Genomic DNA, 27,130 nt, shown 5'->3' with positions numbered 1-27,130 from the left:
AATATCTTTCAAATCGTATTTGTCATATCTCGATAATGAAATGGAGAAAAAAACAGCTAAGTGAGGAGGAATTAGAGGCAGAATTTCCTTTTCTGCAAATCAACAAAAGTCCTGGTTTTGATTTAATCAGCAGTACTGTCTTAAAAGGCTGTTTCACTTATCTAAAATCTCCACCACTGCATATATTAAATTCATCTCTAATTACAGGTATTGTTCCTAAAAAGTGAAAAATGCTAGAGTTGTTCCAGTCTTTAAAGCGGGATATGTTTATAAAGTATCTAATTACATACCAATTTCAATACTCCCCTACTTCTCGAAGATTTTAGATAGAATTGTGTACAACAGAGCATATTATTTTATGAGCAAAAATTATTTGTATGATAACTAAGCAATTTGGTTTACAAGCAGGTCATTTTAACTGATCACGCAATCATTCAGTCGAGTCAAGAGATACTTCAAGCCTTTGATGACAATAACTTTACAAGTGGGGTCTTTATTGATCTCAGCAAGGCATTTAATACAGTCAACCATGTGATTCTATCAGAAAAAATATTATGACATAAGAAATACCTGAAGGTAGCTGAGTAAGTAACGATAACTTTTAATGGTTTAAGAATTACCTTTGGAAGAAAAGTATTTATTTCTTATGATAAAGGAATATTTAATACAGATTATTAACATGTGAAGTACCTCAAAGGGTCAATTTTAAGATCACTATTGTTTTTATTTACACCAATAATACATTTAGAGTCGTAAATTCAATTTCATTTGCTGATAAACTTATAAAGATTGAACGTCCTGTCTGAAACTACTAACACCAAACTGAGTAAATTAATTTGATTGGTTTAAAGCAAATAAATTTTTTCTTTAGACTTCAACTCTTAGGAGTGAGATTTGAGCAATTATATGGTAAGTAAAGTGGTATATTTAAGTCCCTCTCGATCACCAGATTTGACCCACATGTTTGGCTTTATCAGTTTACCTGATCGAACAAATCCTAGTGAAAATATATATACACAAATTCATCGTAAATGAAAATCCTGAGGCAGTTGACTATATTCGAAAATTTCTGTATGATTTATGAAAATGTTAATACCGATTATGAGTAAATATTTTTGTTGAAGTACCATTAGTAACATCTAGACAGTGTGGCTCAATGGTCTAGTGGTATGATTCTCGCTTTGGGTGCGAGAGGCCCCGGGTTCAAATCCCGGTTAAGCCCAAAGGTCTTTTCATTATAACATATATTATTTGTATAGACCATTGATGGGCGAACCCGGGGATTTTTCCACGAGCCACCGACTAGTCTTTAGTATTTTTCTAGGGTATTGTTATAAAAAATGTATGTAAGATTATTTCAAAGCAAGATTGTTAAGATTTAAAGGTGGATTGTTTAAAAAAGGTTCTCTAACTAACTTACTAAAAAACAAAGTAATATTTCAGCTGATCATGTTATACATTTATTTCATGCGAGTTGCGGATATTACTTTTTTTGGAGTGCCCTGAGATTAAATTATTGAATAAATAACTTGGAATAAGTTCCAACAATGGTTAATGTCTTTAAAATATTAAAAAGTCTTTCAAATTGCCCAATTACCAGAAGGTAAAGGACTTACAATAAAATGTGAGTTAAACAACTTTATACAAATTATCAAAAAAACTGATGGACACATATAAAGGAAAACACCATGACAACTTTTGGACACTGTATGATTGTATAACAAATCAATTATCCAGGGGATTCTAAGGAGCGCAAGGGGTGGGGTGGAGTTATGCATTATTTTCCAACATTCTTTGCAATGTTAAAAATTCTTCTTGATTTTAAAGTACGCAATCAGTGATTGGAGACAGACAAAAATCTTATTTAGAAAAAACCTGTTTCTGTGAATGCAGAACGAAAAACAGCTGTATTTTTAAACATCATAACTAATATTAATTTTATAACTTCGCTATCAGTTATTGTTAACTCTTTTAATTTCATTAATAATCTCAGAAGGTGTGTGCTTACAACACTTCTATCCCTCATCTAAGAGGTCTCAGAAAAAAAATCACATCTATTTTATTACTTGTTGCTGGTGAAAGTGTATAGTAACCAAGCTTCGTTTTTAAGGCAAAAAGAAAGAGAGTTGAAATAATATTAAATATATATATATTAAATATAGTAAAAAATATTGATGATTACGAAAAGGTCTATATAAGAGTGTGCATCTTAAAATATTGTAAAAATATGTCTATAAGTTTAATTAATAATTTTGTTTCTACTTTTTTCTTAAAAGATCAAGGGTTATGTTCTGACATAACTTTAATTGCATTATATCACGAATTATTTCATAGATATGATTCCCTAAGTAATCTGCTAGCTAAGAGTCAACTCATCTAAATTCAGAGACCTGTTAGCTGTGTCGAAACACCATACAACCAATGTGATTTGACGTCGAACTTCGTCCCAATTTTTCGTCGGATCATTTGATGCGAAATATATTGCCTCGGTGATTCCTGGAAACTTTGTGTTATGTATCTTATAATATGTTTTTGAGTACACAACATGTCTAAGGAAAGAAAAATAATAATAACTTATTGTTTTTGCCTTGGCCGTAATTTCCTTCACTTGTACAATTGTTTTTTTAGCGGGTTTTTTCGGCGTCCATAAAATGTATAGCAAACACTTTTTTATTCTCCAAAAAGATATTTAAATAGGAAAAGTAAATATGAATGCACAAAACAGAATCGTGTCTTATAGATCCAGAAAACTAAAAGTATATAATATAATTAATAATATAATTTAAAATATATGACGAAAAAAGTACGACAAAACCTTTACCTTGCTCTGGGAGCCTTTTCTGATGATAAGATATTTTCGACAAGAAAATTTTGTTCAAATTTCATCAGCTTGTCATTAATAGCACGACGTTTGTTACAGCTGAAAAAAAATTTATTGTGTAACAATTTCTTATTAGTAGTATAAAGACAAACAAAAATAAAAAAATTATTAAATCCTGCGAGTATTTTTTCAGGGATTGCGACACATCTACTTTTTCTGACATAGAGAGAGGAAATTATTATTTCCTAGTCCTAAGGCAGTAAAAAATCTACGGGTTCTTCAGGTTTTGGACCTTCATCTTTATTTCGTTCATACATCGTTATTTCGTGTAAGCCTAGCACAGGGTAGAAATTTGGGTACCATTTTGAATACAAATTTTATTAATAGAGTGGAGGCGAGTTGTTAAAACCCGTGGAGAAATCTAGTTACATAAATTAAAAAGAGGTAGAGAATGTGTCAAATATCGGTAAAAACGTTTGTGGTGTTGCGTTATGTTGGACGGAAATCCTCTTTGCTCGAGAACAATAGCTGAAATAAAAACACAGGCCACAATCATAGCAAAAAAAGTCGCCCAATATTTTTAATTTGCCAGTAAGTTCAAAAGATAATTGACAGCAACACGATGTAGAACATGTCTCACATCCGTGCGGAACGTCTTCACAGCTTCTTTTCAAGTTTAATTTTTTTTTAAGAAAGAAAAAAATCTCCCAGCAATTTTATTTTACGGGTAAAATTGTATTAGGTACATCATTTCGGCGTAAATATAAACATAAAACTACAATTACATACTAAAATAATAACTCTCTTAGTTACTATAAAATTGGGGAAACATTGAAGAAATAAAAGCTGTACGCCACCTATTTAAAAACAAATTCACTTTTGGTTTTTGTAATATTCGTTTTCAGTATGTTTTCAATTGTTCAGACAAAATACATTGTCTCGTTTTTTAACCACATAAAAACTCTTAAACCACCCATTTTAAGATTTTGGCTACAAACGCTGATTTTGAGGGAGAATCCTAAAGCCAGCTAGCTAGCTATAGTTGGCTTTATTTTTTGCATTTATGGTTTTTGTTCAGTTTGGTAAAGAGCTTTTTATCCTAGCCAACATTATTTATTTTCATGTTAGGGTTGTTGCTATCCAGCTAGCTCTTTACCTCTGGCTAAAAGGTGAAAGTAGCAAAATGCAGTTTAGTTATTTAAACTGATGCTGATAAAGCATTTTTTAAAAAGGTTATTACGTCTGTACGCATGTGCGACATGGTTTACCTGTACTAAACGCTTAAACCTGGTGTAGCGATTGATTTTTAAACTTTCACGGAAACTTATTCTCACAAAAAATATTGATAAATAATAGCCTATGACTGGGTAACAACAGGTTACTGTGTTTTTATTTCCCCTAAAGTTACAGTAAAGTTATTTTTTGAAAAATATATTACACCCAAAACACTGTTGTGTCCCTTTTTTCACTTGATTTACGACATACTGCATACCTGTACTAAAACGGTCCACCTAAATGTGTGCCACAGTTTGCGACTCTTATTAAGCGCGTTTAACGGCAGGTCACAGTTACTTGTGTACGTCTTTTTCTGAAAGGCAAACTAAACCTGACCTATTCTTAGTAAGCAAAAGTGCTCAATTACCTTAAATTTTCTCCATTTTTTATGTGTTGGTGGAACATCTTCGTTTTCGAAAGTAAAGCATCTAATCTTTCTTTAAGAAAAGTCTAGAATAACAAAAATGTAGAAAACATTATTGAGAGTGTGGTCATATCTTAAAATGACACTTTTGTTGCCGAAAAATGAATCTCAGATGGAAGCTACCATCAAACTATTGTCTAGCTAAAGATAGCATCCTCTTCTTTTAGAGATGGCACAGCAGAAGTTGAAGTTTATAACATTGGACTTTACATACACCACTTAAAAAATGAGATTATTAGATTCGAGTCCTTAAATAATAACTCATACCTAAAGATATGCCGTTCTTTGCCAGCACACCAATACACTTTACTTCAAACTCATCCAAGTAGATCTTTATCTGCTGCGTATATGCAGTTAAATCGTAAGGGATAATGTCTGCGTTGGCTACCTTTAAAGCGGAAGCCATCCACATTTTGCCAACTGTCAAATGGTAGTGGAATTTCGGGTCAATAAATTTTTTCATCCATCCAAAGCTGTCGTACAATGTGTGGTATGTAGGACTGTGCTGTAGTGTTGGAAAATCAAGCTAAAAATGATACGAAATTGAGCTAAAAATAGTCATGAATCCGTGCATAGTAAATGGTTTATTTATGTTTGTAATGAAGGAATATGAAAAGCAAATGTTATTTTCAACTACGGTTGCCAACGAAACCTACTTTAATTGTAGTGCTAAAAAAATGTCTGTAAAGCATGTTCTCATTATTTATTTGTATCACAAGTTTTGTTAAGATACTCAACCGTTCCTCCTGTAAAAACAAAACGCTGTTGCTTCCTCCACCACTTCGGTCTTACATCGTTCTTTTTTCAAATGTAAACTGCAATATCATATTCTCTTACGCCAAGCCCTTTTTTACGTTGCGTTAGCATTAACTTTTTTTGTGGTCGGCGTAAAGAAACACAAATAGGGCGACGAAACAGCGTGGTTTAGTTCAAAGTCTAGCAATTAGAGGATCTTTGAAATGTTTATTTTATATGCTAAACTCAAAAAATCCTTACCGAATTAAATGTGTAGCGAAAATCTGCTGATGGTATTCCGTAGGTGAACCAAAGTGTTGTGTAATCACTTCCAAATGCCAGAGGGGTGACCCTTAAAATAAAAACAAACAAGATATGATCGATATTGTAATTCTAATTTTTACTATGTAACATGCACTATTTAATTCAATAAAACATTTTGAAGGCAACTGATTGATTAAAACAGCGTGACATTAAAACATACGATGGTTTCTCCAGTTTATCCACGTGAGTATTATTCAAGATGGCAGATTTCATCAGCCAATCATCGTATAATGTTTTGTTTTCTTTATCAGGCGCAGGAATCTACATATTAAATTTTTTGCGTACACTTTTCAACAGAATCACGAACGTTATATGAAGATACATCACTTTATCTCATGAAAAGTTATATTCTTGGTTAAATGGAGAAATAATTATACTCCAGAGAGTTAGTTTACAGAGTATTGTTCTAGACTTGGACATGGCCTTTCAAGATCGAATTGGTAGGCAAAAATAAGTTATATCGAAATTATCGAAACATATATTTTTCTTACGTATTTCGCTTCTTCCCTAATAGCTTCTGCCACCATATCTTGTGCTTTTAGTCGAAATGTAAAATTTCCTATAAACAATTTTTTTATTTTACAATTTTTATATTTAACAATAAATTCATTTACATGAAAATACATAAACTGTTTTATAACTCTTGTCAGATGTACTTTAAAAAGAAATTTTAAAAACGATATGATTTGGCCACCAAAACGTTTTCACTTGGAAACATTATGGCTCAAATCGACAACAGTGAGCTTTTCATTTTTGTCGTATTTTCTTCAAAATGTGTTGTTGTCGTTGCTGTTGGCGATGTTATTGTTCTGTTGTTTTTGTTGTTGTCAGTGCTTTTATTTTCTTAAGTAATACGTATTTATTTATTTATTTATTTATTTATTTATTTATTTATTTATTTATTTATTTATTTATTTATTTATTTATTTATTTATTTATTTATTTATTTATTTATTTATTTATTTATTTATTTATTTATTTATTTATTTATTTATTTATTTATTTATTTATTTATTTATTTATTTATTTATTTATTTATTTATTTATTTATTTATTTATTTATTTATTTATTTATTTATTTATTTATTTATTTATTTATTTATTTATTTATTTATTTATTTATTTATTTATTTATTTATTTATTTATTTATTTATTTATTTATTTATTTATTTATTTATTTAAAAATATTTATACAGGATGAGGACTTCAGTAATTTGCAAATATATACATAAATACAAAAAAACTGCTATCAATGTCCGTCCTGTCTGAGAATAAAAATGGAAAAAAGCAGTAAAAACAGTAAAAATAGTAAAAACGATAAAAACAAACAAAAATTGATCAACTAGAAATGCAACAGTATGAAATGCAACTGTATGCATACCTTGAACAGCTAAGTCAACATTTAAATATAGAACAACTTTTTCTGTAAGGAATTTGTGATTTTCCTATAAAAAATATAACGATTACAGAAACAAGATAGTGTTGAATAATATAAAGAAAAAACATTATTAGTAATCCAGTGCTGCGTGAAAATATAGAGTCGGGTTGTTAGGCACTTGTGTCTAAACTATACTTCCTTTTAAACCACAAACTGTCTTACATAAGCCCATTCAGTTGATCCTAATGTCCCAATTTCTTCTCCACCCCAGCTACAGATCATAATACTTCGTTGTGGTCTCCATCCTAAATGTTATTTTCCTGAAGGTAGGACACTTTATTTATTCACCCGTCTTACAGTGTTAAAACACCTCGGTTTTGTTGTTACATCGATCGCGTTAAAAAGAGATGTGATTAAATTAGAATACCTGTTTGATCAATGTAATTTCATCTTTTCTATTCATGATCAACTTCTCTATAATCATAGCCGTATTTTGTCGGTCTGTCCGCAAAAAAATGATGCACAACGGACACACGACATAGCGTGCAATTTAAAGACGGACGACCCCGTCTATTTTTCCACGGCTTAACGACTAGTTTTTAATATTAAACGTTCAGGGATAGAGACAGCTATGGATGTAAGAAATTACTTGATTATGTCTTGGCATTGATAGTGGTTTCAGTCATACCTTTTGCCTTCTTGTATTTTCCTAAGGCTTTTACTATCTCCATCATGGTAGCTGTACCGCTTGATGGATCTGATGCACCATATGTCCAAGCATCGCGATGATTGCCAATGAGCACGTATCTATCTAAACGTAATATCGAGAAAGCAAAATAAAAAACAACTTATATTGTTTGAAATAATATTTGATAGCTTCTGGTTTGGTAAAAAGCTGTGACTTTTCATTTGAGGTCTGCCGTTCCAACCAAATGGATTAAACATTAAAAGTTATACTATTTTTTCCAGTTCAACTGTTGAACAATAAACAAGAAATGTAATATAAAGGCAAGTTCAAACGATGTCTAACAAAAAAATCCTCTATGGCAGCTTGCCTGAGTTTAATTCCTCGTTCGCATATTTTTAATTCAAAAAACATTTAAACGTTTTAAGGGGAAAAGTTTCCTTTCGGTTTTAATTTTGTTTCGAATTTTTGCATCTAATAAACAATTTTAATTCGTTTAATAAGCCCCCACTTTCAAAACTATATCTAACAAATAGGTTTTAATTAAGCGTTTATGGTAGTCAGTTTTGATTTTTCGTAAGTAAGCATTAGTATTGTATCAAAAACACTCAACTTGCCTGGCTCACTTGCTCCGTACAACGTTCCACAGACAGTTAGACATGGTTTGGTTTCAAAGACACTGTTGACTACAACTGATACGTGGCTGTTAGAAAGATAAAAAATATTTTTTTAAAAAAAAACAAGTTGGTAAAGACTACACAAAGAAATATTGTCATTCTTACCGCCCTTTTCCTGACAAAAGCGAGTAAGAGAAATTCAGACCACCTTGAAACCCTTCAGGTAAAGGTATTGTGTTGTTCCACATCGAACTAAGATGAAATAATTGTTAATTACAGTATCCAAAGGTTGTGTTACACACACTCTTTTAAGTCCTGTAAAGACCTCTTTGCTTTTTAAAAGACCAAGCTTAGAATCGATATTCTCGAAGTATTGTTTCTGGTTTATGTTTACCAATGAAGAAGTCATCAATAATATATTATTTTCTCAAGATTGATTCCTTCATTTCGTAGAAAAGCTGCTTGAAAAATTCCTGGGCACGTCATTGTTATTTGACAAGACGAAATGCAAATTTAAGGAGTGCATTCACATCTGATTAGTGTTACTAAGGTTGTGCAAGTTACTATAACTAACTCTTGTCACTTTTATGCCATAAAACAACTCGGTAAATATAAAAAAAATGTAATCTTACCTCAATATAATATAGGCATCCGAATACGATATTGGTTGACATGGAATGCGTGGGTTACCATTATATTTACTCTCATTTAGGCGAGCGTAATTATCTACAAAATAATTCATCATTTAGGACTGCTATTTTTTAGCGGGTAAGCAAGTTTCCTCAAGTCTTTCCTCATAAGAGAATCGTCTCTTTTCTATTATATATCGTTTCTTAAGTACTGTATTATGATTTAAAGGATTTTTACCTTTTGAAGGATAACCAGTCGATAATGCATCTCCAATCAATCTGTTTACAGTTCCTCTTGTCACGGCGTGTTTATTCATCATCCAGCCGTTTGGATATTCTTGTCCAGGATAAGCCACATCATATGGATCGGGGTAAATTATCACTGCCACAGCACCAAAATTTTCTGCTTCCCGTACCTGTATAAGAAAAGCTTTCCTGATGACACAGTTTTGTGTTGTTAGGCGAACGTAATTAGCGTAAATTTGTGACTACTGCGTAAAAAAAATTCCAAGTGTCTTCTCAGTATAAATATATGGAAATGGTACGTCTTTTTTTAATTAAGGTTAGAGTTTTCTTTATTTTGCTTTTTTTATTGCTGACACGTTGCTTATTTTCAATAGTCTAAAATTATTACGAGTATGTATAATCATTAAAGATTTTAATTAGCAGAAAGAGTTAAATTTTTTATTTAATTCTTCTTTAAACACGGACAAGTACACGTTGACAAGTTCTGAATGTGTACATGTAATACAGTAATAGCCTACATAATCACCGGTGGAGTAAAATTCGAAACTTGTAGTCTATTTTGATAAAAAACAACTTTTTCTAGTTACCTGGTTTGATCTTGAAACCTTGCCATCTTTTACAATGACTACCTTTCCACTGACGTTGACTCCAAGTTTTCTCAACACTTCAAAGTCATCGTGTCTCCCATAGTTCGCATAAACTAACTCTCCCTGAAGCAAAGAATTGTCAACGAAATTTAATGCTTCAACAAGAAACTCCTGTCACAGCAACAAATTTTCAATCAGTTAAAGTTAAGTTTAAATTTTCAATATCTTTATTTTTTTTTTTAATACCAGAGGCAGTTTTTGTGATGTTTTTTCAGAAACCTCGTCAGGAGAAAATAAAATAAAGACATGTATATTTGTCTTTTGTTTGGTGACTGATGAGTTTTGCAAGAAATTTTGGAGAATCTTACCGACACGCATTGCTTCTACCTACCTTTACATCACCAGCAGGAGAGAAAGAAAAATACGGCCAAAGTTCTTCAGGTCGTCCAGTGTTTTCTGTTGCATCGATTGGTGGCTCACTACTTATGACCAACTTTTTTTCCACGCTTGAACCATCCCATATGATGATCTCTGCCGGTGCTTTTGGGTACGAAAGATAAATATTGTATTTAAATTCTTCAATTTTATCAAGTCCATCTTCGCTCCATGTTCGAGTAATTTGTTCCGCCAATATATTACTTCTCTCACTTGTTGACATGTGTGGGTATTCCGTAAAATACCTAAGTGTGATTATATTAATTTATTTCATCTCGACGAAAAAATTTTTCACCTTCTCTCCTCGCGATTTGTATCGTGCTTGCAATGAGAGAATAGATAAAGTATTAGAAATGAAAACAAAAAATTAAAAATAACATGTTGTGTTCCTTTGTATTTTGTCAATGGTTAGCTTGTGTTTTTGTGCTTTTTTTACACTTCCAATAAGAAATAAAAATTAAACATCATTTAAACTATGGGTGGGACAAAAAACTGCACCTAATAATTTTCTGAAACTTCCAAAATATACGATGCCTAAGTTGAAATCAGCCTGAATAGGATTAACGAAATAATGTAACACGTTATTTCAAACAGAGATAATCTATTTTACGATTATTTTCTTTCTAAGTGAACTTTTCCGTCCTCATACCTGAGATTTCGTTCTATAGCGTCTGCTTTCATGGATGCTATGATGTTCCTACTGTCTAATCTATCATCTCTGGCATATGCCTGCATTGACATTTTCAGTTGTTCTGTTTTTTCACTAGTATGATAAACATATCTTCCCACAAAAAAACCAATTGCGACTCCTTGTAACAAAAAGATAAACGAGATAATGCCCCAGGTTATTTTGTGACTCCGACTGGATGTTTTCTCGTTCTATAAATGTAATTTAGATTTCTCAACATCTAAATTATTACAATGTAGCGTATATTATGCGATATTAAAATTACTATTTACGGTAGTTTAACAGAAGTGGTGCTCCTTTCGTTATTTAATTTAATTTAATTTTGATCACGTGGTTTCCTAGTAACGCCATAAACTGAAGTCTTTCCACATGACTGAATGCGAGAATAATGCTATTCTAGATTCTTCAAGAAAAGTGAAGTGGAAAAGAGTGAGATTTTGTAATTTTAGTTTAGTTAACTCAAAGACGTCGTTGGTATTTCTAGATACATAGATATAGAAGTAATTACTCCGAGTGTTTTCAACATATAACTAAATGGATGTTTTAATTGATTTGAAACCAGTTCTGTTTATTTTCATAATGAAATTATGAAAACTGATAGAATTGTATCTGTGTGTCCATTAACTTTTGTTTGTTTTTAAAGATTGGACACTTTTATTTATTATTCTTTTTTTGCGTGGTGTTACAAAAATCTTTTAAAGATTTTCCGAATGTTACGGGTCAATAACTTTTATTGTTATCTCAATGCATTTCTTTTGTTGTAAATACGTGCGCGGACAAACGCGGACAAGCCGAAAACTAAAAATCCGTTTCCTTTCTTCTTTAAAAAAAATTTAATTATTTGCGTCTTTTAAAAGAAATTAATGTGGTGGAATTCACAAAATAGTTAAAAAAATATTATGCTCCGCTACGACAGCTGTCAAGCTGTTACCTAGATTTGTGGAGTTTTCTCAAATATTTAAGTTATTGCAAAAAGTATTTGGTGCAGATTTAGTTTGAAAATAATCAACTTCCTTATACATAACTGTTATTTTTGTTTACAAAGGCTCATCTGCTGCTGTCTTGCGTATTTTATATTTTATTTTTTCAATTAATAGAAATTATTTACCCAGGACAGCCTCTTCAGTTCCTTTTTGGCATTGCTATCAACGAGGGTCCTGCGAAGGGGGTCCTAGTGCATTTGAAGCTCTCATTTGAGATACGAAAGTCGTACAAGCACAGCAATCGCTCAACTAGACAACTGCCTAAGATATCAATCCTACCTTCATGCTAAGCGCTAATCAGAAAGGATAGATTCGCACTTTTATAGTCTCTGGCATGACTCCGCCGGGGTTTGAACTCAAAACCTCCTGCACTGGAAGCGAACGCTCTATCACCAGTCGGTATATACAGCAACTTAAGAAGTGAAATTGGCCTGCTTTTTGTACAGTGTATCAACAGCATTCAAATAGAGAAAAAATGCTAACTTGACGTTGCCAGATTCTCCTTAGCTTGATTTATGATTTTTGAATGCATGTTGTCAGCAGCTTGAGTTAGTTGAGAGACAGTTGCTGCTCATAAGTGAAGAAAAACTATAAATTACACATTATGTATATATGTTACAGGGAATATGCTCAATTAAAAATTCAATTTAAAGCAATTTGGTCAGGTATTATACAGGGTCAGGGCTAGCTATTTTGCAAATTATTATACAAATTAAATACATATACATGTAACATATACATGTGATGCATATGATGTGAATGACGCTACTAGTCCCTTTAATCCTTTTTAGTTAAACCATACCTGACGATAGCATTGTATTTTTTGATGATGCATGCCCTGTTCACCAGCCTGATATTCGTCCAGTTTTCTTTTTCAATTTAGCAAAGCGTCAAATGTCAGCCTGAAGCTTTTTACAAAGTATGTTCGAATAAAGGGAAGGTTTAGTTTTTAAAGGGGCTACGAACCGTTAAAATGCTTACATTCTGTATATCTTGCGCACATAATAAAAATCCTGCAAACGCATTTTGTGCAATGAACAGACCAGCGCACTTTGCTTTTTGGTTTAATATTTTTTTGAAAAGTATATTACAAAGAAATATTTCAGCGAGACTCATTTTGGATAAAAACATTACCATGGCTCAAGAAGATAGAAATTCTAGATATATCTATATGTTCGAGTCTGTAAATTACATAAATACCGGAAAAATAGCCAGTTTGTTTTTTGCCGCCATCAGCTCGACTTTCGTGTATATTACTAAAGTCAAAAACTAACAGCCATTTCGTAGCCCCTTTAATACTTTGATGCCTAAGATTGTTTTTTTTCAATGGGCGTACAACTAGCTTTTTTAATAAGGCGTAAGGGACCACCTTTATACGCTACGTCCGCATATTAATATGCAGGACATAGATTAAGCTAATATACACCTTGCATAATTTTCGGTGCGGAATTCAGACAAACTGTCCGTTGTTACGTATGTTTCTTACGCAAATAAAACACAATTTTATTTGGAAGAAAAATTCTTAAAAGTAACTAAAAAAGAAGTTGCGATACTTCTTATACAACCGCAAACGTTCTTAAAGGTTCGATCCTTTACTACAAACTAAGCAAAACTTTGTACATACTTTATCGCTGTCACAAGAATTCATTTCGGTTAGCTGTTTTCCATTCATACGTCTAAGCAAACAAATCAACTCATGTGAGGTATTCAGAAATGATTATTAATAGAGCATAGCAAAACATATTTTATTTGCAAGTATCACATCATTTGACACAAGTCATTTGGTTCTTTTGATAACAGCCTCGTATTGGCCGGCTAACAACAAAGTGCGATTAAATTGTACCGAAAGTGAGGCAAGAACGAGTTCATCTTATGTATTCATGCCGAATTTGTACTTCAACTTGTCTTTAGCATGATTTAACATAATAGCTTGCGTCAGTGTTGTACCAGAGAGTTAGTTAACTGAGTTTAAGTTCCTCCAACATACGATCTTAAAAATTTCAGACATAAAAATACTGAAAAATATTTAGTGGATTGTATGAACAGATGTAGTTCGTCTATTGTTGTTGTTTTGAATTCAAATTCAACTGAAACACGGAAATTCAACGAGGAACTCGCAACAATCTGGTAAAAGTGAGCCTTATATTGAAAGGTTCAGTATTTTTTTGCCGAGTATACTTTCACAATTTTAGTTGAAAAAACGGGTTTTGAGGACGCATGAAGCTCAAAGGTTCCATTTCTTCATTGATGATCGTTTATATTCATTCGTGGTGGAACACGTTTTCTTATCTTCCTGCTGAAATCAAATAGTTAATTGCTGTGTAAGCTAAGTAAGAACTTAACATTAAATAAAAACAAGGAGAGTGAAATCGAGCAATTTGTCACAGAGTATTTGATAATATCCCTAATCTTTTCTTTTAAGTTGTTAAATACCTAGCATACAGCATTTCGTGTCAACATATAGCATTTTTCACTAGTGAAACCTCCTCAAAGCGGACATCATCTAAAGCGGAAACCGTCTTAAGCCGGATAAAAATTTGTTCCGGACGGTTTCTTAAAAAAACTCTTCAAATAAAAGCTCTCCAAAGCGGACAGTCTATAGCGGACACTTCTTTCCGGTCCCCACGGTTATTTCTCCCAAAATTTACCTCTATGAAACCCTACTACGTCTCAGGTTAGGATAACTTTATTTCTTTAGGCCAAACTGTTTTTTGAAAAGTTTTCTTTGCCACCTTATCAATGAAAAAGGGCGTTGTAAAAGAGTTAAAAAAAATGTTTTGTCAACAAAAATGTTAATCAACTGCAACGGATATAATCACCTTTTTCCAACTGATTTTTTGGAAAAATTAATGGCGAATCATTCTTTTTTCAAAGAATGAACTGTTTTAAGACAAAATTGAATGATAAAATTAGAAACTTCTCCTGCTTATATAACAATTTCAACTTTAGGCTGGATTTTTTCAGGCATTTTACCTCTCAATGCATTATGAATAGGAAAAGTAAAACTGGCGAAAAAACTGAGCTAATGTAGTCACTTCTTTACCTACAAGGTATGCTAACAAAAATATTTTTACATGTTATGTTAAACATGTCAAACAATTATTACATTGTTATAGCAATATTATTATCCTTTAAGCATGCAAACACGGTCGTCACGCATGATGGAAATATATGTTTTGTGACTCAATTGTGGTGAGACTTGACACAATGTCTTTCCCATATCATACATTAGCATCAGTATCCATTTCTTTCTTAACTCGTATGTGCAATATTTACAGTATATGGTGCACCATCTTGTGTCCGTAAAAAATAAGTTTATATATGTAATGTGATTAAGAGTATGCCACCCCATTCCTTAAAAAAACGCCCTTTTCAATGAAGTAACGCCCAATCGCCTACGCTGACATGGTCGATTCGTCTAAATTTAGAGATCGGTTAGCTGTGTCGAAACACCATGCGACTAACGTAATTTGTTTTCGAACTTCGTCCCAATCGTTTGCCGGATCTTTTGATGCGAAAAAAATTGCTTCGCTAATGCCAGGAAATTTTTCTGAGTAGAGTTTGTTGCCGGTTGTTGCAAAAACAACATGTCTACAAAAAATAACAAAATAAAATAATACAGAAGATTGTTACTACTTTTCAAATTTTGTATTAGTCATTTAAATCCAAGACTTGTAGATTTGAAACAGAATGGTAGACTTCATTCCAATACGTGTCATATGTTTTTTTGTCTCGACAGAGATACTAACCAGCCTTGTTAAGTAGGTTACAATGCCAGTTGAAAAAGCTTTTCGGGTAAATATTTTGCCCCTCTGCGCAGCATATTTACACAAGGGGGATGTATTGGGTATGCAGGTTCTGTGGTACGTGAACAATATTACCTTGCCGATAGCGTTTCTGATGATAATGTACTCAGGATGAAATTCTTTTCAAAATTCATAATTTTATCATTGATGGCTCGAAGCTTGTAAGGCCTAAATAGAACATTTGAAATACGCCTACAACATTTGGTATTGTGTAGAAAACTTTGCTATGTATTTTCTGTTTAGGAGAGCTGGCTCGTCAAACCGAGCTGGATCACTTGCAGGACTAGTTTTAACTTGTGTTTGTAAGTAAACATAAGAATTAAAAACATGAAATAATGCCCAATGCGAACAACAAAAATTAAACACGTAAGCATCTAAACCACCTCGCCTAGGTTGACTAACTCGGCAAAAATGATATATTTGGGAAAATTCACCGCGCTTTGTCAGAACCAAGCAAATTCAACCGAGTACAGATGTAATACAATAGCCAAGCCATTATGGGCAACCGGGCCAGCGTATCTCAAAAACATCCCTCTAATGTTTTTATCTATAATAATAGCCGTTTTCTGTTCAGGCGTTTTCTGTTCAAATTGTTGCGCGCAGCTTTATTTCGATCTACTTCTTTACTTGAATCTATTTTCTTAAAAAGAATGTGGGAAATATAAACAATAGGCAAAAATCTAAGGACCGCCGAACCCTTTCCACGGACTAACGACTAGTACGCGATAATTAAGTTTGACTTTAATAAAACAAATTAAGAAATGAGAATGAAATTATGTTGTGCCTGTCATTGTCTATTGCTTTCCATCTTTTGGTTAAAGTGTTTACTAAGATTGTTGCGTATTTATAATAGAATTTTCTAAACGCATGACGATGTCTCACTTATGGGACGTTGAACTTAAGTTCCTTACTTGTAGTCACTGTTCTTCATCCCACTCAACATCTCATGAAATTGTTTGGTTTTTGCTATCAAAGCGTTGAGACTTTGATTTGCGATCGCTGGAATAAAAACGAAAAGATATAAGTTTACAAGCAGACATACATTATTTCTATATATTTACCTCTCTCACGCCCATGATGAATATCGCCAGATATAATATGAAAATGGATTGCAGGCTTAACTTATTCTGTAAGATGTAAAATATAATAAACTCAAAATGTATAGTGGGATTGCATAAAAATTGAAAATTTGCTGGACCTGTCATACGATAACATCATTTAGTTTACATTTTTGCTAACATTTCTCTCAAGCACATACATACTCACGCGCTGGGAAGGAAAAAAGAACCTGAATGTTAGCTGTTCAAAAAAATCATTTGATTTAAAAACATTTGTACCGTAGATTATGGAAATAAAAAGCGGCTAAGTGGCTGTTTATGTGAGAGTTGGGAGAGGACGATTGCCGGGACGGGACGTTTGCTGGGACGATTTTGGCCTGCCTTTACATGGAGCATATTTTTTGTTCTTTTGATTAAAATTACAGAAATTACAGAAATTAAAACCTACCTAAGCCCCCTCTGTCCAAGCGGAATTCCGCTAAACTGCGACAGGACAAAATTGTTCCAGGACAAAAGTGATTTTTAACATAATTATTGATCAAAATAGAATTCCGGCAAACGTCCTGTCCCGAGAACTATCTCATTCCGCCCCTTATGTACACCGACCCTGAAAATTAAAACGGAGAAGAAAAAACAGAGAAAGAACAAATAACCAGAGAGGCATATGTGGTATCTCCTTCGATAATTTGAGTGTATTGTGCTTCCATTTCTCTGATCTCTGATTTGACCTAACAACCTATACAACACTCACAAACTGTCTCAAATGTATAAAATCTTTTTTTAAAAAACAAATTCTATTAAACCAAATGTTATCGTGTGACACTGTATAACGTTTTATAAACAAGAGAAATGTGAAAAAAATGTTAGAAAAAAGTGTTATCGTATAACACGGTTTAAATGAAAAAAAATTCTTTTCTGGAAATCTATGTTATAATGCTCGTTGTGCGTCTGTTTGTCTGCTTATGAGGCAGTATGTAAGTCTCGTAGCTGCCAGTAGCAATGGGTGAATTCCCGTGTGTTTTTCCACGGGCTAATAACTAGAAGTTTCAATAACAAAAGAAAAAAGACAGTTACATGTTACCTAAAGAGATACTTCTAGGCTTCAACATAGTTCTGTACTTTTTTTCAAACCTATCAAAATATTCCTTTACTTGCTCCATATAGGCTTGTAAATCAAACGGGATTATATCGGCGTCAGCAAAACGCAATGCTTGTCCCATCCAAAGTTTTCCAATCGTCAAATGGTATTTGTATTCAGGGTCGACGAATTTTGACATCCATCCAAAACTTTCGTACATTGTATGGTAATGAGGATTCTGTGGTAATCTTGGATAATCAATCTAAATGCACGCACGGTATCGAGTTCTTACTCACAAAGAAAAAAGTTTTTACTTAATAGGAAGAATATTGGTACAGACTGCATGCTCTGTTTAGATAAGGCAAATGCCTGTTTGTTTGTTTTCTGTAAATACATGATCTTTTTTAGGTAAAACATTATGTTCGAAGTAGTGTCATTAAACAATAATTGCCACACGACTTACTTTAACATTGCTAGCCCTGACATACTAGCCAAAGAAAGCAACATTTGTTACCCCTCTTACCTTACTGAAGAGATACCTCAAGTCTGTCATAGTTGTACCATAGGTATGCCAAAGTGCTTTATAGTCGCTTCCACTAGCGGGGACAGACAATCTGAAGTTAAAAAAAAAAAACAATTGGGACATTGCATTGAATACACAAGGCTCATGTAAAACAACGTCAATAAAATACACAAGGCGGGTGTAAATCGAGTATTAATATCATATTTTTATGTCGAGAAATCGCCTCCTTTATGACGGAGTGGGTCCCCTAATAGCCAAGACTTTGTTGGACTACGCTTTTGTCATGCCTAGATTTCGGCCATAATTTTCGTTTTCAAACTTTCACTAGCAGCCTGTCCATATTATAGTCGACCTTAATCTTCTTTCGTCGCTAATTTTCGTCACCTTAAAGTATGTCACTTCGGGTCGACAAGGTTTGGACTATTAAGGTACTTATACAGTCGAAGCGATGGTTTGAATGAATGAGACAAGCGTCGCAAGATTATGGAAAGGTACTCACGACGGTTTTTTCAACTTTTCAACAGTGGTATTCTTCAACCGTGCTGATTTTATTAGCCAATCTTCATACAACGTTTTAGATGCATCATCTGGTGCTTCTATCTAAACATGTCATATTAACGAAGTCTCAATTTTTGTTATGATCAATGCTCATTGATGCAGAAAAGACCTTAAATAATTCATATTACTTCTTTTGTGACGCTGTATATGCTGTCACTGACCATCTTTAAGGCTTTTATACGAAGTGTAAAATTTCCTGAAACAACAATGTTGTAAATTATGATGTAACAAAAAGTTTAACTAAGGTGGTAGGTCTTATCAGCACACAAGCTAGTTGTCCTTTACTTAAATTACTGCAGAGTCAAAGGTCTGTCACTTAGTAATTATAAATTAAATGCACTGATCACTGTACTATATCACAACCCCCAATAATATTTCGAGACAAAGTGGAACATGTAGAAGTTCGTCCTTACAAGAACGTATATAGGCTATTTGTATGCTAGATATTCTATGCTGTTCTATGCTTGTTAATGTTTACAGCGAAGACGCTAAAAATATATTAATTGTCGCTACTGTCAACATGGTGAGATTTCAATTTTGGGAACTTTTTGGGCTCCGACGAGGATTAATTATTCCAGCCATGTTAACAAATACAGCTACCGCAATTTAAAAGCTGCTTAATTAAACTTTGCATGTTAACAGGTAGCACTTCCGTAGCATCTACAACTACCCGCGGCCTCCACCACACCAACACCTAAAACATTATATTCACTTACCCTCAACAGCCATGTCAACATTTATATAAAGCGCAACCTTGTGTGTCAGAAACTTGTGATTCTCCTAAAAAGATGCAACTTTTTTAACGTTGAGATAGCTAAAATAATGAAGTGATTTAAATAGACGTTGAAAACATACATCTGCCCACTCTGTTGATCCAAGAATGCCTGGTTCTTCTGTGCCCCAGCTGCATGCCATAATGCTTCGTTTAGGTCTCCAACCTGCAACAAGTTTTATATTTTGCTTTTAACAAACGTTTTACATATTAAAGATAGGATCTAGTTTTCTCTTTTACGGAAAGAGAAAATATTCTTAATCGCGTACTGGTTTCCACAGAAACCATGCCTCTGGTGCATTTAAAGGAAGTAACTTTTCAGATAAAAAAAGTTTCGCGGAAAACGGCTTTTCTTTGTGAAAGTTTTTCTAGCGAATGTTTTCAACATGGCAATTCGCGTTTTAGTAAATGTCCTAATTCGGGAATGTTACCCAGTAAATACACCTTTCCCGAAGTTCATAAATTATAACAATTATGACGTCATCAGCATTTTATAATGATTCTATGCTCTCAAATAAGGATACTTAGATAGAACATCAAATTATTATGAAAAAAACTGAATTTTTTATAGCACTATAATTTTCTGTTTGGTTTTATTTCTAAATAAAGAATAAAATTATTTTGAAAGCGAGGCTATTCTTAGGAAGCTAGGCTATATGAAGAGATTGATCGTAGATTTCAGCTCGCAATTGAGGCACTTAACGAGCAGAAATATTTACGAAATTAGGTTATTTGTTCTACCTTTTGCTAAGGAATTTAGGGATATGAATAATTTTTAGTATCAACCCCTTTAATTGAGTTTAGCATAATTAAGAAATTCGAGAAAGGTCTATTATTTTTTGTGTGTTTTCTTCTTTTATTTGATTATATCTACAGAGTTTTTTTAAAGAATTTTAAAACCCCTGTTATTCCGCAGAAGTAATCCATATCATGCTGATTTCAAATATTCAAATCATTCAAGCATTAATTTCTTCTGTTTATAAATTAAGTAGCCACTATAAGCATCTACAAATACATTTTTATTTCCGAAAACATAGAGATTCAATTCGAAAGGCATCAAAGATTATTAAATGGTAAATATACATGTTTTTTTAAAAACAAGTGAAAATTCGAAATTAGGCTGGGATATGCTCATGCGAAAAACGCAATCAGGCTCAGAGTATGTATGCGTTATGTTTATTGCAGAAACAAATTAAAAACTGAAACGTTGTCTTATGAGCTACATGGATAGGAAGAAATGATCCCGATTATGATTATAACCAAAATAATTTAAAACAGTGTGCCCGTTTCTCGTCAAATATCACATTTATGGGCACCTTGTACAATTCGCTTTACCCCAGTCTTTAATTTGCTTTGCCCCCAGTCTTTACTCTAGTCTTGCATTGCTTTTGACAGTGAAACGATTGACCACCGTAGGAAGAAATTGAACTGATTTTGGACTTTGACCTTATAAACGTGGTAAATGAGGCAATTGGACTCTAAGAATTAACATACTTCTTACTTTGGCATGATATTCAACAAATAAGCATGCATATTTTCACAACGTAATTAGCAATGTGACTACATTTATTCTAACAAGAAGAAGAGCTTAAGAATAAGGTAGGATACATGCTAAATTTTGCAATTAAATTCAGAAATTATAAGACAAGTCTAAAAATTTTATAACCTGTAGTTTTCTTGTAATTTCCTAAGATTCTTACTATCTCCATCATGGTAGCTGTACCGCTTGATGGATCTGATGCACCATATGTCCAAGCATCGCGATGATTGCCAATGAGCACGTATCTATCTAATAAAAATAAGTGAAAAAATCTGTTCACAAAAATTGGTATAGATTTGGCTTTATATTTAAAATCCAATTGGACTACAAAGTCTTTTGTGTATTGCCATTTTCTTTGATAGGGTTTATTTCAAACGCAGAAAATACAATTCGTGAATGAAATACGTAATCAATACACATTGCCACTGCGCTTGCATAAACGAGTTTCAACAGAATTAAAATATCTCCCCTACCTGGTTCCTCACTTCCATAAAGAGTAGCACAAATGGTGTATGATTCTTTAGTTTCTAGTTCTGTTGATACTTTCACTGTTACATTCCTATGTGGATAAAATGTTTGATAATTGTTTTCAATTATCGATTTTGTTTTTCATACAAAAATACATATACGTTGTTTCTAGCGCTTCAAAAGGAATTAAGGATAAGGCTACCAACAAAAATAACAATTATTATTTATATACCTTCCTTCGCCTGATGTCAAAGCATATGTAAAATTTAATCCACCTTGAAAACCTGATGGTAGAGGTATACTTGTATTCTTCATTGACCTAAAAAAATTTGAACAGTTTTAAGTGAGCATTGATAAGAAATTAGTAAATATATCAGAAAGGAATAATTAAGTTGGCCGAAACTTAAAACAGATCTAAAAAATTTAAGCTTAGAATTCTTCAATCAAAACTTATGGTATGATATTATTTTATTGATTTTTGAACTGGGTTTACCCATAATACATTTGATTTTGTTTCATTACACCTGTTCTGCTCAGTCATTTATACAGGAGCAGGGTGGGTAGGGCTTAAAACTCTAGGAAAAATAAGAAAGCAGGATTCAGACCAGGAATAGTAAGACTAAAAATATTGTGACATCACCTTAAAATCTCATACGCATGTGCGTACGAAATAGGTTGTGATGGAATCTTTGGATTTCCACTGTATTTGGATTCACTCTTCCGAAAATAACCATCTAAAGCGAACAAAAGATACATTTATACTGCAGCAGTCTAGTGTACTAGCTACACACTGATTTTGTCTTAGCTACTTTCTCTTGAGAGGGTTAACCCACCAGGAAATATATATTCTCACATTTTAAACGTGATAGAAGGCAATCTAGTTACACATCACGTCTTACTCAAATAATTACACAAGTCTGGAAGCCATCCAATATAAGCAATCATTGTTACAAACCTTTCGATGGATATCCCAAAGACAAGGCGTCGCCAGGTAGTCTGTTTATGGTTCCTCTTTGAACAGCATATCTGTTTAACATCCAACCATGTGGGTACTCTTCTCCTGGGTATGTATGATCGTAGGGATCCGAATATATAATAACACCAAGTACACCTCGCAATTCTGATCTTTTTACCTACAAGGAATATTTCTGATAAAATCTCATGTATCTTGCTTTTTCAAATATAGTTGGTTTTTTATTGCATCAATAATGTGTTCTCTCCTATCTTCGTGTAACTTAAATATATTCTAATGAAAACACAACCTTTAGTGAGCGTGATGTCTTTCCATATCGAAAAATCATTATTTTTCCAGCAACGTCAATTCCTGCATCTTCTAAATCTTTGAAATCTGAATCTCTGCCATAATTCCCATAGACCAGTTCACCCTATATTGAAAATAATACAAAAAAAAATTTGTCCAACTTTCTTCTAAACATCTTCCAAATTTTTCTTTAACCGTCATTTATTCTGCAGGACAAGCAGAAAAATACTTACCGTAGCGCTTCCAGCTCCAGAAAATGCGTTAAACGGATATAAAACGGTTCCATCCCTTTCAGACTTATCATAAGGTGGTTCTGTGTTGATTACCAACTTCCTTTCCAGTGCTGAACCATTCCATATCGATATCTCACCTGGCGCTTTTGGATTAGAAAGATATATGTTGTATTTGAAAGACTCAGCTTTGTCAAAACCCTGCTCTTTCCATTTTTTTAAAAGATTTTCTCCTAACTCCTTGTTCCTTTCGCTTCCAGGAGAATGAGGTAATTTGGTTAGGTACCTAAGACAAACAAAAAAAAAAGAAATATGACCTTGATCATCATATTAGATAAAAATCAGCCTTTTTTAACATTTTTTAATGCCGTACTTAAATTACTTAATTAGGACGTATTTCTAAACGTGTACAAGAGCTAATTGGATTTTAGTAAGAATTAAATCATATTGAATGCATTTTCAAAATCCTGGTATTAAAAAAATACCGGAGATTATGTGTTTTTAATTAAACCCATACAACATCAAATCTTGTTATTTTGGAATTCTACAAACCTCAAATTTTCCTTAATATTCTCTGCTTTCATTTGATCAAAAATGGTTTTATGCTTTTTAAATCTTTCTTTTTCCAGTTGTTTCGACGTCAGTTTTATTGTCGGTGTCGTTGTTTTTTCTTCGTCCTTGTCGTATTTATTCTTCCCAACTGCAAATCCAATTCCAATGCCAATACAAAAGAAAACAATAGCCAATAGAATCCATGGTAAGATAGATTTAATATTCATTTTATCTACATAAGAATTTAAAATTAAAAGTAAAATAATAAGGAGGAGAGCATATAGATTAAAACACAGTGTGAAATAAAAAAACAAATGAACATCCTGGTCACGCTTGCTGTCAACATGTAAAACATAAAAACAAATAAGATATATAACATCATGATCAGAAAATCCCTTATTTTGTATTGTCGGTGTTTCATAATTCTTCTATCAGAGGTATTGTAATGCTTTGGGCCTTTGTTAAAAATTTAGCTACTTTATAATTTTAAGTTTTACTACTGGTTTTTCGCGTGATAACTAGAATTATAAGTCGATCAATAAAAAAGCACTCACCTACCTACCCACAATGTAGGTTGGTGGAAATATATTTAAGAAACAAACAAATCAACTTAATTGTAATTTTTTAAAGTATAACACGAGTCACTTTGTATTTCAAGACACATCCTGGTACCATATTAATTTGTCAGGCGGTTTTTTTTAACCTGCAGTAGTTTGATTGGACGCAAGAAATACAAATATCAATATCGGATTTGTTTTTTCCGCATCTAAATTTAATTCTCGGTCAGCTGATCACCTAGTGACACAACAGTGGCAGAAACATGATAAAAAGCGATCTTGAGCTGTTCTGTAAATCTTCTGTTCAGAAATTTATGTCCTTCTGCGGAAATGCAATTTAAATTATTTGAAACAAACAAACAAACAAAACAAACATGACAATAACGGGCTGCAACTTTCTGAAAACGATTTCGCTATTTCCAACTTTGGAAGTTTCACAAAACTGGTTTTCGTTTCCTTTCTGTCTTTAACTTTATTCTCATAAATTCCTTCGCTACATTTATTAGTAATCAAGTTAACCTTCGCTTTACAGCTTGCTTCAAAAATTTGTTCCTTCTTCTAAAATATGTGCAATATTTTCTTCGACATCTTCGATGTCAATAATTTCTTCTTTTAAACGCTTTTAAAGCAGCAAATTTTTTTTATAATTTCTCTGCAAAAATCCAAACATTCCTTTTCTTCCGTTGCTCTTTCCTTTTTTGGCAGTAACACTTCTGCTCACTGTGATCTACTTATCTGCTTATAACGTTTTTCAAAACATCTCTATTTTTTTCAGATATTTTTTGGTTTGTCTTCCATCTAGATCCGAAAAAATGTTAATTACCGTATTCAACTGTATTAACAGCTTGTTTCTGATTGGTTAATTTATACGATTTCGATCCTCTGCAATTATACAAATAGATGCTCAACATTATTTTAATTTGCCTGATAATAAGAAAGGATCTCTCAAAGCGTCGCCTACTAAACTATCCTGTTCAAGAAATGTTAAACTTTCCACAATAATTTCTAACATTATTATAATTTTATTCCTTCTTAACGCATCCATTATTTTATTTTTCTATCCGATATAAAATTAAAGCCGGATCGATGGACTAGAAGTCTGGTCCAGAATCAGGAGGACTGTATTTGTTTGAGTTATTTTACAACTTCAAATTATTTACATGTTTTTAAAAATTTAATATGCGACGTCACGTGGTTAAGTAAACTTCGTACCCAGTCCACTATATTTCAAGACGCATCCTGGTAGCATATTTCTTTGACATTTTGTTTGTTTCTTCATTTTACAGTACAAAAATTACAGATGTTTTTTCCGTCACCAAATTTAATTCGAGGTTACTTAATCACCCTAGTGACACAAACGGTATTGAGCTGTAAGTCTTCTGCTCCGGAGTTCATCTTGTCATCAACTGTCTACCATCATGACAACAGCACTGAGAGGGCTGTATTTTATGTTATTTTAGTTATAATAAAAATGTTTATGTTTTAAAAAACCACAGTAGCAAGCTGAATACATAGTATAACCATGACTTAAACTTTCATCTCAAGTTTTTTTATAAAAACCATAGTGTTTACATAAAACCCTTTAGTGAGTTTTCTTTGCCTGAAACCTTTCATACGATCCTAAGTCAAGTCTCACTTTGCATTTCAATAAATGCTTTCGAACTGGAAGCCGAACCCAATGAACCATCACGCAAGTATAAAAATGATAAAATGTTAAAGTGAGTCAAAAATCTTGGATATTTTCGTATAAACAGTTTTACAAGACAGTTTAAATTAGTGTTAATTTAACCATGTTGTTTCAGTAAACATTTTCAACGTCGTGTATTATCTTTCACTTTTGCTTTTTTTTGTAATGTTATTTGTGCAATGAAACCTTTCCATCTAGCACTTGAGCTACTTAAAAAAATTTGCCTCAAACTGGATTCAAAAGCTCCTTCAATGTGGCTAACAGAAGATGGCCATACATACTGAGTTTAGTCGTCAACATGTCATGAAAATTCGGACAAACCAGCTAAGGAAAAAAATCTCTGATGGATTACGACTTTTTTAATTAAAATAAGCACAACAGAACAGGATGTTACGATACACATAAAGAGGAGATTTTTACTGCAATAAAAATGTAGAGAAGACGCAAAAAATCTATTTAGCAAGACTTTTTGTAGCTTTAAAAAAAATTAGAAGAAGCACTACGACGGAGGAGGTTAAAATAAGTACAAGGACGTTTCATACCGTGTAATAAAACTTGTGCTATGTTTTCCCATAAAATTAGCTAATAATTATTTTTATAAAGCGCTTCTTTCACAAAAAGTTCGTTGACTTCTATTTGTAAAAACCTTTTTTTCTTCGCAAAAAATCCACTATCCACCGCTATAAAATCACAAATAATAAAGTGACTTACATTAAAGTTTTTGACTTATTTTGTATACTATACATTGGTTGTTTATTAACAATACGTGTGTTCCTTAAAAATAAGTATAAAGAACTAGCTATAAATTAAAGAGCACTTAAAAACGTGTTTGGAACCCTGGGTTTTTTGCTTAATATTGTTGTTTTTTCTTTATTACAATCTTTGTTGTGTTTTTGATTTCGACGTGATGCTGAGAAAAACATCCGGATATGGTTTGTCAATAGAGGTTCCTAATACAGTGATTTTTAGCTTGGGTAAAGAAGATTGTTTTAAAGGAGAATGCTAAAAGTATATTAGAAAGTCAACCTCGTTTTCAGAGCATTTATTTTGCCTTGTTGAATAAGCTGAAAGAGGCAAAATATATTAACAGCTCAGGGCGATAAGACCTTGGGGAAGGGGTTGTAAGAAAGGGAGAAATAAATTGTGTTCGAAATATGTATAAGAGATTAATAAGAATTCAAATGAAACGATTTTTGTTTTCAGGAGTCAACT

The 27,130-nt window shown here is 32.7% G+C and overlaps 1 protein-coding gene and 1 non-coding gene across 2 annotated transcripts; one reads left to right on the top strand and one right to left on the bottom strand.

The window, feature by feature from the left end:
- Positions 1 to 1,150: 1,150 nt before the first annotated feature.
- Positions 1,151 to 1,222, top strand: Trnap-ugg (transfer RNA proline (anticodon UGG)). Its single transcript has one exon. It is a non-coding gene; the product is annotated as a tRNA-Pro (tRNA).
- A 12,995-nt stretch (positions 1,223 to 14,217) lies between these two features.
- LOC130641881 (N-acetylated-alpha-linked acidic dipeptidase 2-like) lies at positions 14,218 to 24,010 on the bottom strand. Its single transcript, XM_057448883.1, has 17 exons — positions 23,675 to 24,010; positions 23,126 to 23,408; positions 22,894 to 23,016; positions 22,587 to 22,764; positions 22,272 to 22,365; positions 21,864 to 21,950; positions 21,637 to 21,722; positions 21,290 to 21,412; positions 19,707 to 19,789; positions 19,568 to 19,631; positions 18,980 to 19,047; positions 18,793 to 18,893; positions 18,294 to 18,384; positions 17,774 to 18,032; positions 16,546 to 16,633; positions 15,710 to 15,802; positions 14,218 to 15,419 (listed from the first exon to the last, which is right to left on the bottom strand). Exons 1-17 carry the CDS (start codon positions 23,899 to 23,901, stop codon positions 15,224 to 15,226), a joined length of 2,244 nt encoding a protein of 747 aa, XP_057304866.1. The 5' UTR covers positions 23,902 to 24,010; the 3' UTR covers positions 14,218 to 15,223.
- Between the last annotated feature and the right edge of the window lie 3,120 nt (positions 24,011 to 27,130).

The sequence above is a fragment of the Hydractinia symbiolongicarpus genome, chromosome 4 (assembly GCF_029227915.1).
Source record: "Hydractinia symbiolongicarpus strain clone_291-10 chromosome 4, HSymV2.1, whole genome shotgun sequence".
NCBI classification, from domain to species: Eukaryota; Metazoa; Cnidaria; class Hydrozoa; order Anthoathecata; family Hydractiniidae; genus Hydractinia; species Hydractinia symbiolongicarpus.
Note: the sequence above shows the minus strand (reverse complement) of the source record. Positions and strands in the feature narration are given on the sequence as shown.